Raw genomic sequence first — 13,270 nt, forward strand, 5'->3', positions numbered from 1 at the left:
GTTTGTTGAGGTTTGACTTGCAGATTATGTTTTACAGTAAAGCAGTACCACTAATAATTTTGTTAAAAGTTTTAACAAACTCAAGCCAGAATAATACGTTTATGACCTCTGAAAGAGAGCAGCTCTTACAATTATCTGCATTATGTACACAAACCATTTTAGGCAAGTCTAAGCAAGACAAGGGAGGGTAGCACAGAAGCATAATCTTAAAGGTTTGTTTACCCAACATCATCATGCTCAGAAACCTGCTTTATAGTACACAACTCCCACTCCTGCTTATCAAAAACCTCTACACGCAGGCTACATTTCTCACTTTATCTTGACATACTCTGCATAAACTAATAACCTTGCACGAAATCTGCCTTAATAAAAGAGATATAGATTACAAGAGGAATTCTTGTGTGTTACAGTTATACTTTGCTCTGATTGGAAAATCATTTGTCAGCATGAGGCTTGAGGAAGCTTTCTCCTAACTGATCCTGTACAAATATCCATTTTACATTTGTGAGTGGAATACTTAAGTTGCTCCCTTATTTTTGCATTACAGCCATTTACTACACACTTACTGAAGAAACAATTGTTAATACAGGTTCTTAAACACATTAACTTATTCCCTGTATTCCTATGACTATGCACACTTACCACCCCAAAAGAGCTTACAGCTCTCTAATCTGATCTTTGTTTATCCAAACAAAACAAAAAAAGGGGGAGGAGGGGGAAGCTACCCACAGTAAATTTGTGTACTTGGTAATACAACAACTAACATAAGGAACATGTTTTCAACAACTTTGAGTTACAAAGAAACCACCCTTATGGCTGAAGCCCATGAAATCAAACTTGCTTCAAGCTGACAGAATATTTGATGAAGTAATGGCTGCATGTTTTTCACCTTATTATGATTGTAGACAGCTACTATGAGGATATGTTGTATTTTGGTCTGACCTGGTGAGCTGTTCTTACAGAAGACTAATAGTTTTAGAAGTATTTATTCCAGAATTAAGCCCATTGTTCTCAGAAGTTAAATATTTAACATCTGTAAAATTAATCTGCAAGGCATTTACCACTTATATCTGTAACATTTGCACTGTGCACAAGAGCATTTATTTATAAGCTTGACTGTGAAGTTTAGGGAAGAAGTTTTCAACTCACTTATTTCACTAGCAACCTGGTCCAGTTTTTCTTTTGACCTACTGATTAGAGCCACCTTCATTCCACGTCTTGCTAGCTGCAACAAAACAAAACAGGAGACATAAGAGCAGTCATAAATCGCTTCCAAGTTAGTATCCTAATTAAAGGAATTGTACAATTTGTCAAACATTGCAACAGTATATGACCAGCGAGTTTGAAAAAATTACAATTTTAAATAGAAACATGAAGGGGAAAACCAGGACAAATACTTCCATGTAACTTTTTACTTGATTCCCTTCATGCCAAATGTATTATTTTCTCTGTCATCCAATGCAGGTGTAGAGGCACATTTATAAAAGAGAAAACCAACAGCAGATATTCTACAGAACTTTTACAACACCTCTGCCAGTCAGAGCAAAGAAGTTATCAACCATAATTAAGTTTTACATGCCAAGTTAAGATATCCATGGTCACTTGAACACCCGTGTTGCAAAATGACCCCAGCACTCAATACTTCCTTCCTTTAGTCAGGGTCCCCTCTTACTTTGTACTAATCACAGGTATAAAGGTTAATTTACTCAGGCAGTTCTTTTAGGGAAGCTATCTGCGTAACTTAAGCTGTAGCCAGCGCATATCCTGGTCATCAAATCAGACCTACTGCTGCAAGTTTGAAATGTGATCTAACAACTCAGTTTAAAAGTGTCTGCAGAAAGACAGCTACCTCTCTGAATTACTCAGCAATGAAAACAATGTTTGTGACTAGTGTAAGTCCCTGTTCTAGTGAAAAGTAAAACCAATATATCCACAATTCACAGTGACACTGCCTTTCAGACACCTAACACCTACATATAAAAAACAGGTAAGTTCTCATTGCTCCAATAAAACTCCTTCACTGCCTTAGGAAGCAGGTGAGAATGGGTCTTAAAGGAAATAAAAAAAAAAAAAAAATTTAAAAAAATCCCGAAACAAAAAAACCCCACAAAACAGAACAAACCACACACAAAACCCAACACCACAGCACAGTACAGCAGCAACCTAAAGTGACTTAATCTCATCTACCTTTCTAGCAGAAGTATGCAAACCAAGAAAGCCTCTGAAAGGGAGAAGTATGATGAAGTTTGTCAGCGAACTCTGTACTTCACTCCCATGTGTGATCTCCAAGCATAAGAAATCTCATACTAGATCTCTCATGACTGTAGAGCGAGGTGTGTTGAAACCAAAGACACTCACACTAGGAACTGCTAACACACCGCTGCCAAGTTCAGGCTTATGGGTAACTTAAGCTTTCCGCTCAAGGAAACGATCTGGTGTTAAGAGAACAATTGTCTGAAAGGGATGAACACATTCACCTCCAGATAAGCACCTGGCTCACTGGAATAAACTTTTTATAAAACCAACAGTAGGCTTGGAAGGCAGGGAGGAGAAGGGAATAACGTAGCATTCTCTCATTCCACAGGACCAAGGCAGTGGAGGCAAATACTTTACCTAAAAGTATCTCAGCCTGTGACACTGAGGACAATCTGACAGTAATCTACTCAGAGTCTGAAATAGCTGTGGTCCCATGGGGCAAAAAAGCCCCAGAGATGTTCCTCATGGGTGCAAGCTCCAGACTGTTGACACACAGTTTGCTTTCTTTCAGCAGTCGTGACCTCTGGTCTCTCAGATTGCTTAAGTAGGTACCTGAGCTTTATGAAAAGGTATCCAGCTGTACTTGTCTCAAAAGCCAAGGAAGTAAAGTCATGCCAATGCACCCAGTTAGTGGAATCTCGGCACATTTAGAGAACTCCACCACAAGAGCAAGCTTGAGGGAAACTGCTGCTGCGTTCACACTAAAGGGACACACTCCGAGAAGCGCATTTGAAATCTGGAAATGGAAACCCGTTTGCAAAAGGAGTTCTCCGAGTTCAGAGCACATAATATGGCCAAGGAAAGAGCCTGTAACTAGGAACGAATATCACTAACAGAAATAATCAAATTTGGAAAAGATACAGCGTTCAACAGCAAGTTCAGTTTGACTTTGATGCAACCAGATCAGTTTCTGCTGAGCGCTCCGACTTCACTGGTAGAGGCCTAGTGGGTTGAAAGGAACCACAAGAGCCCAAAGAGCAATAATGATCCTCTGAGATCCCAGTAACTAATTACATTTTACTAATTACATTTTCATATAAGAAACAACGATGACCCACTTGCTTTGCAGATAACCTGCCATTATACTCGGATATTTGGCCAATGTCCCTAGAGTCATGAAAAGGCTGAATGAGAAGACCTAAACTAATCCCCAAAACTCACCCAGAATAGCAAACATTGGGAAGATGCTCTTGTAGTCTAAGGATTCACACAAGCAAGAATCACCATTCTAACAGAGTTGGTGGATGTAGGTGTCCAGTTTCCTTAAATTCCATGTTAGTAACTGCCACATTTTCCACTTTAGTAGCAAAACACAACTGCTGTTAAAGCCCTTTCTCTCCAGGACAGAAAGGAATGTCATTAAGAGCCCACCAAAGCAGAATTAAAACTCTTATTAGAGTAGGTATATCAAGAGGATCTGAAAAAGCAATACTAAGCAGACATGCATAGCAGAGTACACAACGGGATCACAGTCTCTAGTTTACCACTAGTATACAAATACATCTAAGATTAAATTTAAACTCATGTTTCACAAAAGCAAACAGCAGACAGCAAGAGAGGGGCAAGAGGCAACAAATCGCAACTCCTGACCATATCCTGGAGGAAAAAAAAAAAAAAAAAAAAGCGTGCTGCTTTGTAATCAAGGACTGGGAGAGCGCTACCTGGACAGAAAAGAAAACTTGTATTTACCATGGCACTACCCTTCGTGAAGCGTTGGTCTAGTGATGAAAACTATATCAGTGCTGAGCAAAGGATAAACATCTTAATACTGCAAGAGTGAAAAGTGTAAAAACAGCTTATTGCTTGGAAAAGAAGGAAAGTAACCAGCAGAGCAGAGTATAACCAGAGAATCCACAAACTTGTAACATTTTTCCATCACTTAATGGTGACCACATCAAACTTTCTAAGAGGCGATTCTCAACACACCGTTGCATTTCTCACAAATTCCTCCAAGGAAAAGGAATTAATCTGCATGATTATAATCACAGCCATCAGTGCCCAAGCAGCTGTATGCCAGTGGCATTTATAGTAATCTGAAGGGAATTTCTAGGAGAAAGTCAAGCCTCTGCTGGCAGTCTCATGAAGACATCTCTGGAGTTAATTGAAAGATTGAGAAGTCTTTTCAGGTATTCTACATTTCACCCTGCAGCCACACTTGACTCCACCAAGTATTCTTCATCCACCTAAACTGTCAAAGGGTGGATTTGTGTTTTATGCTGAAGAAATACATAAGTAACAATACTAAATACAACTCATGAAAAGTGTGTTTTATTCTATAGCCCAAGAATGAATATTTGTACCTGGGGTGCTTTTGGAGTGCTCTGTACCTACAGCAACTCTAGCAAAGAAGCTGAAACAGTCATTGTTTCCCAGCAGGATCTCATACTTGCCATCAGCTTTCCTAATGGTGGTTCAAATACAGGGGTCTGCCAGCAGCACACATTGGTGTTCAAAGGCAGCCTGGTTCTTAGAGACACCAGCAGAACATAAAGCAAGCTGTAGTTTCATTCACTCGATAACCTAACATACAGATCCTGAAACTCATCTCCCGTGCTGTTCAGGGGGTGTCTCCCATATCAGAGGACTTCCTCCAGATAGTGCTATGCCCTGGGCACAGTGACCTCCTCCCACTTGCTCTGGGCAGTTAAATTTAAGTGTTGCATCATTTGCTTCAGTGCCATGTAACTGGGGTATTTGGCATGTATGAGCTGTCAGCTCTACGCCAGGATCAGGTGCTGTTGGCACTAGGCTTCAATTCCTTTTGCAGCCAACTCCCCGTTCTTGACCCAGTAGGACAAGGTGCTACTTTCTGCAAAGTAGGCAGGAATTTGGGGGCCACGGGTGCAGGTGGCAGGGCACACAGGGCTAAAGGGAAACCTGAAGGACGAGGACTACCTGTGAAGAGGAATGGTACTTTTCCTGTGGGCTCTGCAGAACAAAAAATTCAAGAGAAAGGGAATCTCTCACAGCTGATCTCCTCACACAAAGTCATGCTGGTGTTTCAGAGAACACAAAAATTAGTAGAGACAGGCTTGCTTTGATACCAATGCTGGAGCTGAAAGTTATTTTTGCTATAAATTGTTGTAGTCAGCACTATTTGTCATGATGTTCTCTGGGCTTATAGGCTAAATTGCCCCATACTAACGGGCACTTTCTGTCTTAAGCAATACATTCCAGTACCATATTTGGAGCCCACATATCCATCAAGAGCAAAAGCTCAGTAAAAGAGATAGAGGTAAAAGCCAGCTTCAGAGACTTCATGAACTATAGGGAATAATTGGAACATACTGCAGGCAGCTAGAAATGCCATTTAGTCAGTGCCTGGAAATACCAAGGGTTGAGAAAGTTAAAATAATTGTAACAACTAAAAAAAGTTAAAAATAAAAAGTGAAGGACAAGGTAAGGGCTGAAAACAGAATTCACAAATAAAGGAAATTAACAAAAAGGGATACAACTTTTGGCTGGTCACCAGGGGGAGGCAAGGCAGGAGACTTCTTTCTCTACAGATATCTATGTTAAGATAAGGTGAGGAGATATGATCTGCTGCTTGACAGAGTTGAGATAGCATGACATCTTGCCAAGGATCAAGATACACTTCTAAGCGATAAGAATTCTTACCTCTTCTGCATAGGCTTTTCCAATCCCATCAGTAGCTCCTGTGACCACTGCGGGGGGAAGCAAAAAAAAAAAAAGACAGACATACATTAGTTACTTCACAGAAATAACTACAACGTGTGTTCATTAGTAGGCTATTAAAGTACTCACTCCAGCCAAGAGACACATCAAAGTCTCTGGAATAGGCATACAACTTTTATTAAATCTCTTCGATAACTCGCACTAAAACCTTCCCATGTGTAAGAAAAGAGAGGAAGAGATGGACTTAGGAGCCTAACAGTTGTTTCAAGAATCAGGTTCAGCACCCCTTCTCATGCCAGTCCTCTAGCCCATCACACTTCTTCAGAAGCTTTGCAGACTGAGAGAGATTTCCAAGTCGTTTAACTAAAAAAAGCTCAGTTATGACTATTAAACCCGCTCTCAACTTGGTTTTAAGTATGTAGTAACATATAAAGTATCTTAAAGCCTGTAAACATCCAACAAAACAAACATTTTAGGATACGGGCAACAGGTCTCTGTTAGTGACTCTCCAGTAGATTTCAGATCCCTGTGACCATTGTGCTTACTAGCAGCAAGTATGAGTGACTGATGCAGCTATCAATTGCAAGCTGGGCTTCTAGAGCTTAAACTTTTTCACCTGTGGGTGACTGGGACCTTTGTCAATCCTCAAGCCTTTCTAGGATTCTTTTCCACATGCTGAGAAACTCCGAGTGACTCAACATGCCATTAGTTTGACAGATTATTCCAAGGCTCTCGCCATAACAGTTTGCTCCAGATCACCAGATCATCTCAGTTTGCTCACTAAATAGCAATTCCTCCATCCAGAATCTGCTTTTCCAACTACTTTTTTAAGCAAGCACAATTCAGCACCATCCCTATTTCTCTCAGCTCTTCCTTCGCATCAAACCCACCACCTACACCGCAACATCCTTACGCATTTAGCTCTCCACTTGTTCGTCTGTCTCTGCTCTCGCTCTCCAAGTGGCTACAGAATATACCGGATTTTTCTGTTTGTCCTCGTGTCAGATCAGAACAGCTTGGTTTGTGCTTCCGCTGCTTATCCCCGAACATAGGCATGCCCAAATAATTGGGCTTGTTTAATGTTGCAGAAAACTGAACTGAGAGCATTGGTTCAACTCTCAGGTCAACCTCTACCTGAGTGAAACTCAGAGCAGACGGAGGTGTTGACCGGCACTGGGATTCAGCAATAACTTCCCTTCAGGGCACCAGAAGGAGATGTGTTTGCAGATGATTTGATTAGTCACTGCTTGCAGATCACCTATAACAGTTGGCATGCAAACAGCAGCCAGAATATTTCTGTTTGAGTAATAACAGCTAGGAAATGCTGTAACCATTTCAGTTTCTGTGCCTGCTAGCTATAAATAAGTGGACATAATAACAAGCGATGAAGCCGCCAGCAAAGGTCCTATTTGAGCTTGAATGGCCAGCCAACAGCGCAATAACAGGCTAAGAATGAAAGATCCAGTCATGCCCCTGACTCGAGCTAGATTTACAGTTGACCATAGATGAAAGTACATACATATACGTTTATCCCTCCTCTGGTTCCAAGGTTTATTTGCAAGATGCCATAGCTCCAGTGTGATAAGGATATGCAGGACTGTACTGTTAGCATACTACCACATACTGCACACACAGGATGCTCTGGCTAGTAAACGGCGTTCTAGCTGCTGCGCTATCAGCCCCACTGAATTTTATTGGGAAAACCAAGTGTCTGTGTCACACCGTTTTGCCACTTTCTATCCAGCCACGATTGGGGAAGTGTGAGCAACAGTTTTGTTACAGAAACAAATCTGCATATAGAAAGGTCAAGCAAGGGTCCAAACGATGAAAAAAGCAGACCTTGGGGAAGAAATCAAGAATACGTTCCTAGGACTCTACTTTCCTGCAACCAAACTTGTACCAATACTGTTACCCAGTTAGCCAGACAGCATTACAGTCCTGCAGGATGGCACCGTCCCTTTAGTTCAAGGCCTAACAAGCTTCAGTTTCAGCCTTGTTGATCCTGGGTTTCACATGATGCATTATCACACGATTCATTATTGCTTCAGCAAAACAATGAAACGAACAAGGGCACAGTGAAAACCTGTACCAGTACAACTCCCTATTAGACTTAAAACAGTAGTTGGAAATGTTCTAAGTTGACCCAGTCTGGAAAACATGCAACTTTAGTGATTTGGTGAAAGGGGTTGTTTCCTTCATTATGGTTAGTGAGGTACCTAAAGAACAGCCATTCCCCGTAACACTTACACAGATCATTTCTCCTCCTTCCAACTCAAAATTCACGGACTTAATGGTTTTATTCCCAGATAACAAGCTCAGCATTTTAAAATACTGTTTTCTGACACTGTGAGCTGTTCAGCTTCTAGCAACTACAGCTGAGAGCGTGTGCTCCATAAGGCAGGGACTCCAAAAAGCACTTTAAAGGCTTAGTAAAGTGCAAGTACAATTTCAGTCAAGGGTATTTACCTCATTTATTGAATCCATTGCTTAGGTAAATTGTAATAGAATCGGTTGGAGCATAAGACTTAAGAAGCTGAAGATCAGGGATTTCTAACTGAACTTCGAGTAACAGGATGGTTCCTCCCTTTTCAGGCTCTACTTCAAATTAAAATAACCTGTAGTCCAGAGGTTGAAGTACCCTCCGGAATAGAACTTGAGAAATTTAAACAAATCTGATACAGATAAATGATGAAAAACATTACAAAATCCCACCAGGAAAAAAAAAAAAAAGCACTTGAGCCATTACCTACATAAACAGGCACCTAGCTGATGTACATTATCATTTTGCTTTTGCCACAGGTAAAGGCATAGGCATCAGAATAAAGTAGGCAGCTAGTTTTTCTTAGCAGTAAGGGAAATCCTCTTCTCACAAGAAGGCACTAATACCATCATTTTATTAGTGGCTCTGCTTTGAGAAGGATAACTTTGTCTCCTGCTCCGTGCTTCCACACTACCTTGAAGAACACACAAAGTACAAGGACTGCTTTCCAATATATAACCTAAAACCTACCTTTTTTCTGGCCAAACTTCTCTTCCTAAGGCCCTTCAAGAGAAGGCACCTGGCTCAGCTCTCACCCATTCTAAGCAAATGGATTTCCCACCACCAGCTGCACTGGGAAGCATGCACCAACGCAGACCTGTCCTGCTGCTGACCAGTAGCACCCAGTTCAGCCAGGGAGCTGCAGTTACTGCCCATTTATGGGATCCTAGTGAGCAGTGTGGTGGGTCAGAAAGGCTGCCCAGCCAGATACCTGCCAGAGCAGAGAGCAATACTTAGACCCTATGTTGTAAAAGTGAGGAAACTGGTGGGGTAAAGGCAACTGGTTGAACCAACATCACAAAAGTCAAAATTCAGCCACCTTACCTTCTTCCACATTTTGGATTACCTAAAGTGTATAGGAAATGGGAGAGCAGTAAAAAAAGAGGCTTGGTACAACTTGTGCATTAGCAAGGCACAACTTTCATATTGGTTATGGTCATCTCTCGTTTCCACTCCGGAACCAAGTGTTGCAGTTTTAACCACTCCAAAGCTGTGCCAGCTTAACTAAATTTTTACTACCAACTTGATGTGCCGAAGCTAGTTTAACTCCAAGTGTGGATTAAGCTTTTAAATTCTGTTTCTTCTACAGACTGCCTTCCAACAAAAGTTACAAACCGAGTGCAGTTGGCAGAGCTTAAAGAAGGCAAAGTAAGTAGGGTAGGAATAAGTTATTGTCTGTACAAGAAAGCTGCACCAACTCATAAGTGTGGTTATACACATTTACTCAGTAGTCAGACTAACTGTAGTAGCTTCCCACTTCAGCCATCTGCCGTCTCCAGAAGAGAAGCGAGAAGAGTGCCCAGGCAGCTTGTGTGTGAGCCCACCAAATAGAAGTTTGCCTGAATGGAAGCCTGATTGAAGCACCAGCTGATTTTAGGCAAAGAAGTCAACACTCATCTTCCCCTGACTTTTGGGGCTGTGGAGGAAAAGGGGAAGAAAAATAAGGAAAGGTATCCAGTAACACGACATACTCTGAAAACAGCTCACTCACAATAAAGCAATACATGTACTCGCAGTGGGCTGGAGATGTTCTATCCCAGAAGTTAGCATTAGCCAGAGTTCAGCAGCTCTGAACACAAGGTATTTCACAAAGTAGTTAGGCTGCATCCAGATCAGATTCCCATCTGAAGACATGCTTTTTCAAAACTAGCATATGTATAAGTACAGAGCTGACACATGCAAGACTACATCATCTTTTCTCAGTTCTAAAAAACCTGCCCAAAGGCTCCTGTTCTGAGTCACAGAGTCCACACAGCCTGGCCCTAGCGAGTCCGGCACGATGAAAGGAACAACTCTTGCTCTTCTATGTAATGACACTTTCTTGACTGGGTAAGACTGGCATAATCATTGTTAAAATGGATTACAGATGTATGCATGGGTTTTATTCTCTAGTCCCAGCTTTCATTTCAGTTGTGCATGAACAGTCTTATATTCCAACTGACCTTATCCTGTTCAAAATGGTAGACAAGAAGTGGGAAAGCTGGTAAAACACTTAAAATCACGATTCATGCTAGCCACTGGTGTACACCACAAAGTGTAAGTGACTTTGAACCCACCAACGCTTTAGATACAGCCTTACTGAAGTGTAAGTGTGCAAAGAGAAACTTCTCATGTAGTATCAAGGTCTCTGAACAACGAAAGCAGTAAGGGGCATCACCTGCTCACATTGCTGGAAGAGGTTATGCCGTATGTAGGCTGTAAATCTCTCAACTACCATTGCATATGCACAAGTCATCTGCACAAGAACTCAGATCAGCAGTTAAATTTTAATTACAGTGTTATCCTTAACACATCATAAATCACAAAAATCTCCACCTTAGGACAGTATAACGTCTTTGGCCTAAAGACCGCGCCAGAATTTTGCTTCCTATATGGTGTGAGGAGGGAAGAAAAAAACCAAACAAACCAACCAAAAACCCCACAACCTTTTCAACTACTGCTTTGAGTTTACTTATACATCTTTGACCTCTTACAATGATCTCTTCAATTTAAGATACAGCTACACAGGAATCCACCACAGCAGGTACACAGGAATCCACCATAGCCTCTACTACTGGACTAGTTATCAATAGATGCAACTTACTAATTATCTAAACCTTGATACCCCCTAGCCACTTCACCGCCTAATGTTTCACATCATGTGTTTCATAGCTTTTGTCACATATACAACAGATATGATGCAGTTCATAGGCATTGGCATCGTTTTCTGTCCAGTACCAAACTCAAGACAATCCTTGACAAACACAGGGCAAAGTTAAATGAACTCAGTCAGCAAGATGCGTGGTCTTGCACTAAAAGGGAACAGCTTTCCTGTTATTAAAAAAGCCATAGACCAAGCCTATGAAACATGTTATGTAACCAGCCAGTGACTTTTGAAGATTAACATGCCCAGTGGTACATGACTTTAGGGACTAAAAACGTAGACTCTTCTCCAGAAGGCTTATAGAGGGGAGAATACGCAAATGCTTCCAATAGCACCTGCACCCTTCAGAAATCCCACAGCCCATGGCTAAACATGCACACAATGTACCACCAACAGCATGGGGAGCTCATGTGTTCTTTCTGCTTGTAAGAAGTAACAGCGGCTGCCTTCTCACATAAGAGGTCACCTAGAAAACATCCCCCACCTCCTAAGAGGTATACCAGCTAAAAATTCCCTGCTGTTAAAAAGGGGACTACCATCATCCTACAGCCAGGCAAAAGAAGCACCCAGCAGACCATGGCAGTCTGTTTTGTGACTGAAGAGAATATTCAAGGCCCAGAAAGAACATTTTTATCTGCTTCTTATGCAGCCAGGACTTCTTAAAACAAAAGCAAAGAATAGTGCAGTAAAGCATGAGGCAGGCATGTAGAAATCACCTCATCTCACAAAGGGAGCAAGGACCAGCGTTGACACAGCGAGAGGGAGCAAGAGCGAGCACAGAAAATTCTACTGCAGTTCTGCAGAGCAATCACGCTGAAACAAGATTATAGATTCGTGACTCCCCAACTCAAGGTTAGACTACAGTGAAGACAAAGCTTAAAGAGATCAAGCCTGCCTTCAGATACAAACACACGTTTTCCATGGCAAAATAAGCTTTTGAGATGCCTGATGGAGATAAAGCAAGGAATACTTTTATCCATGTTGCTGCTTTGACTACTTGCACAATGACGCTAACAACTATTATGCATGTTCTCTACTAGCCTCTTCAACCTACAAATTAATTTCAGTTCAGGCATTTTCCTGTTTTCATTAAGAAAAGTGTGAGTTTTTAGGTAATCTTTCAAAGCACTGCAGATGCACTCATGCACGTTATTACCTAGGAAGGAGAACTCAAGCCACGAACAATGTTATTCCCCCTAGAAAGTTGAGGGTCCAGCAATTTGGGAATACCCATATTCTTCCTGCCAAAAAATTAAGCTAACAAGCGTATCTCAAGGAGGGCAGCTCAGCTACATTTCCGATCCCCTGAGAGGTATTCAAATTTGTTGTCAAAATGGCCACTGCAGAGCTAGTCTCTCAGCTACATCCTCCATTCACACAGAAGAGCCATCCCTGTCCTGCAAGACTGAATCCAGATCCGAGCGAGGGTCTGTCACGGCACGGTACCCAGCTGTAGCAGACATCAACATAAAGAATAAACTAGGAACCTAGCGTGCCTTGTTAAAGCAATACAGTTGAGAGAAACTTCATAGCACAGCTAACCTTAGCATAGGTTTAAAGTACAACACATAAATAACTGAAGACTCGAGATTCTTCTGCTACGAAACACAGAGGCTATATTAAGAATATGACAGCTCCTGGGGAAAACAAAAGCTGGCAAGGGGAGAAAAGACTATCCCTGCTTGGCATCAAGCAGTGCTTCATTTATTACAGATTTATATAAATCATTGGCATTTGACCAATACCAAGCTTCTAGATTATCTCCAGCCAATAAAAGTACTTTAGTCTATGCTGGTTAAAAATATTCTACTTTTTGTCCTCAGCTTGCTAGGAACGGCTATTTTTAGTAAGAGCCCAATCAACCTTATCAAAATCAAGCATCAAAAATAGACTGGAGAAACACTGGAAGCAAATACTATTTTTAGCTGCTCTATCCCTGCCGTTACCCACAAATTCTGACTGCACAGACCATGCACGAGTGCTTAGTTATTCTAGGCAGATCCTCGTCGTGACCCTTTTTTTCCCTGAACACCTGAATGCAGAAAACACTCGATTGATTAAAGATTAATACAGCCGCAAACTGTGACAGCTGCCTTTCGTCTGAGTGCTTTTGGGGAGGGGAGAATATGGGATGACAGAGAGCTTGCATCAGTATTCCTCTTGGGGATCTATTACATGGAAAGAAAATTGCTATT

The 13,270-nt window shown here is 41.5% G+C and overlaps 1 protein-coding gene across 1 annotated transcript in view; it reads right to left on the bottom strand.

Moving 5' to 3' along the window:
- HSD17B12 (hydroxysteroid 17-beta dehydrogenase 12) overlaps positions 1-13,270 on the bottom strand; it is a 90,866-nt gene that overhangs the window by 51,488 nt on the left and 26,108 nt on the right. Inside the window, 2 exon segments of the mRNA XM_069784672.1 lie at positions 1,150-1,225; positions 5,875-5,921. Of these exon segments, the coding sequence (XP_069640773.1) occupies positions 1,150-1,225; positions 5,875-5,921 (123 nt within the window).

Source organism: Haliaeetus albicilla, chromosome 5 (assembly GCF_947461875.1).
Source record: "Haliaeetus albicilla chromosome 5, bHalAlb1.1, whole genome shotgun sequence".
Lineage (NCBI taxonomy): Eukaryota > Metazoa > Chordata > Aves > Accipitriformes > Accipitridae > Haliaeetus > Haliaeetus albicilla.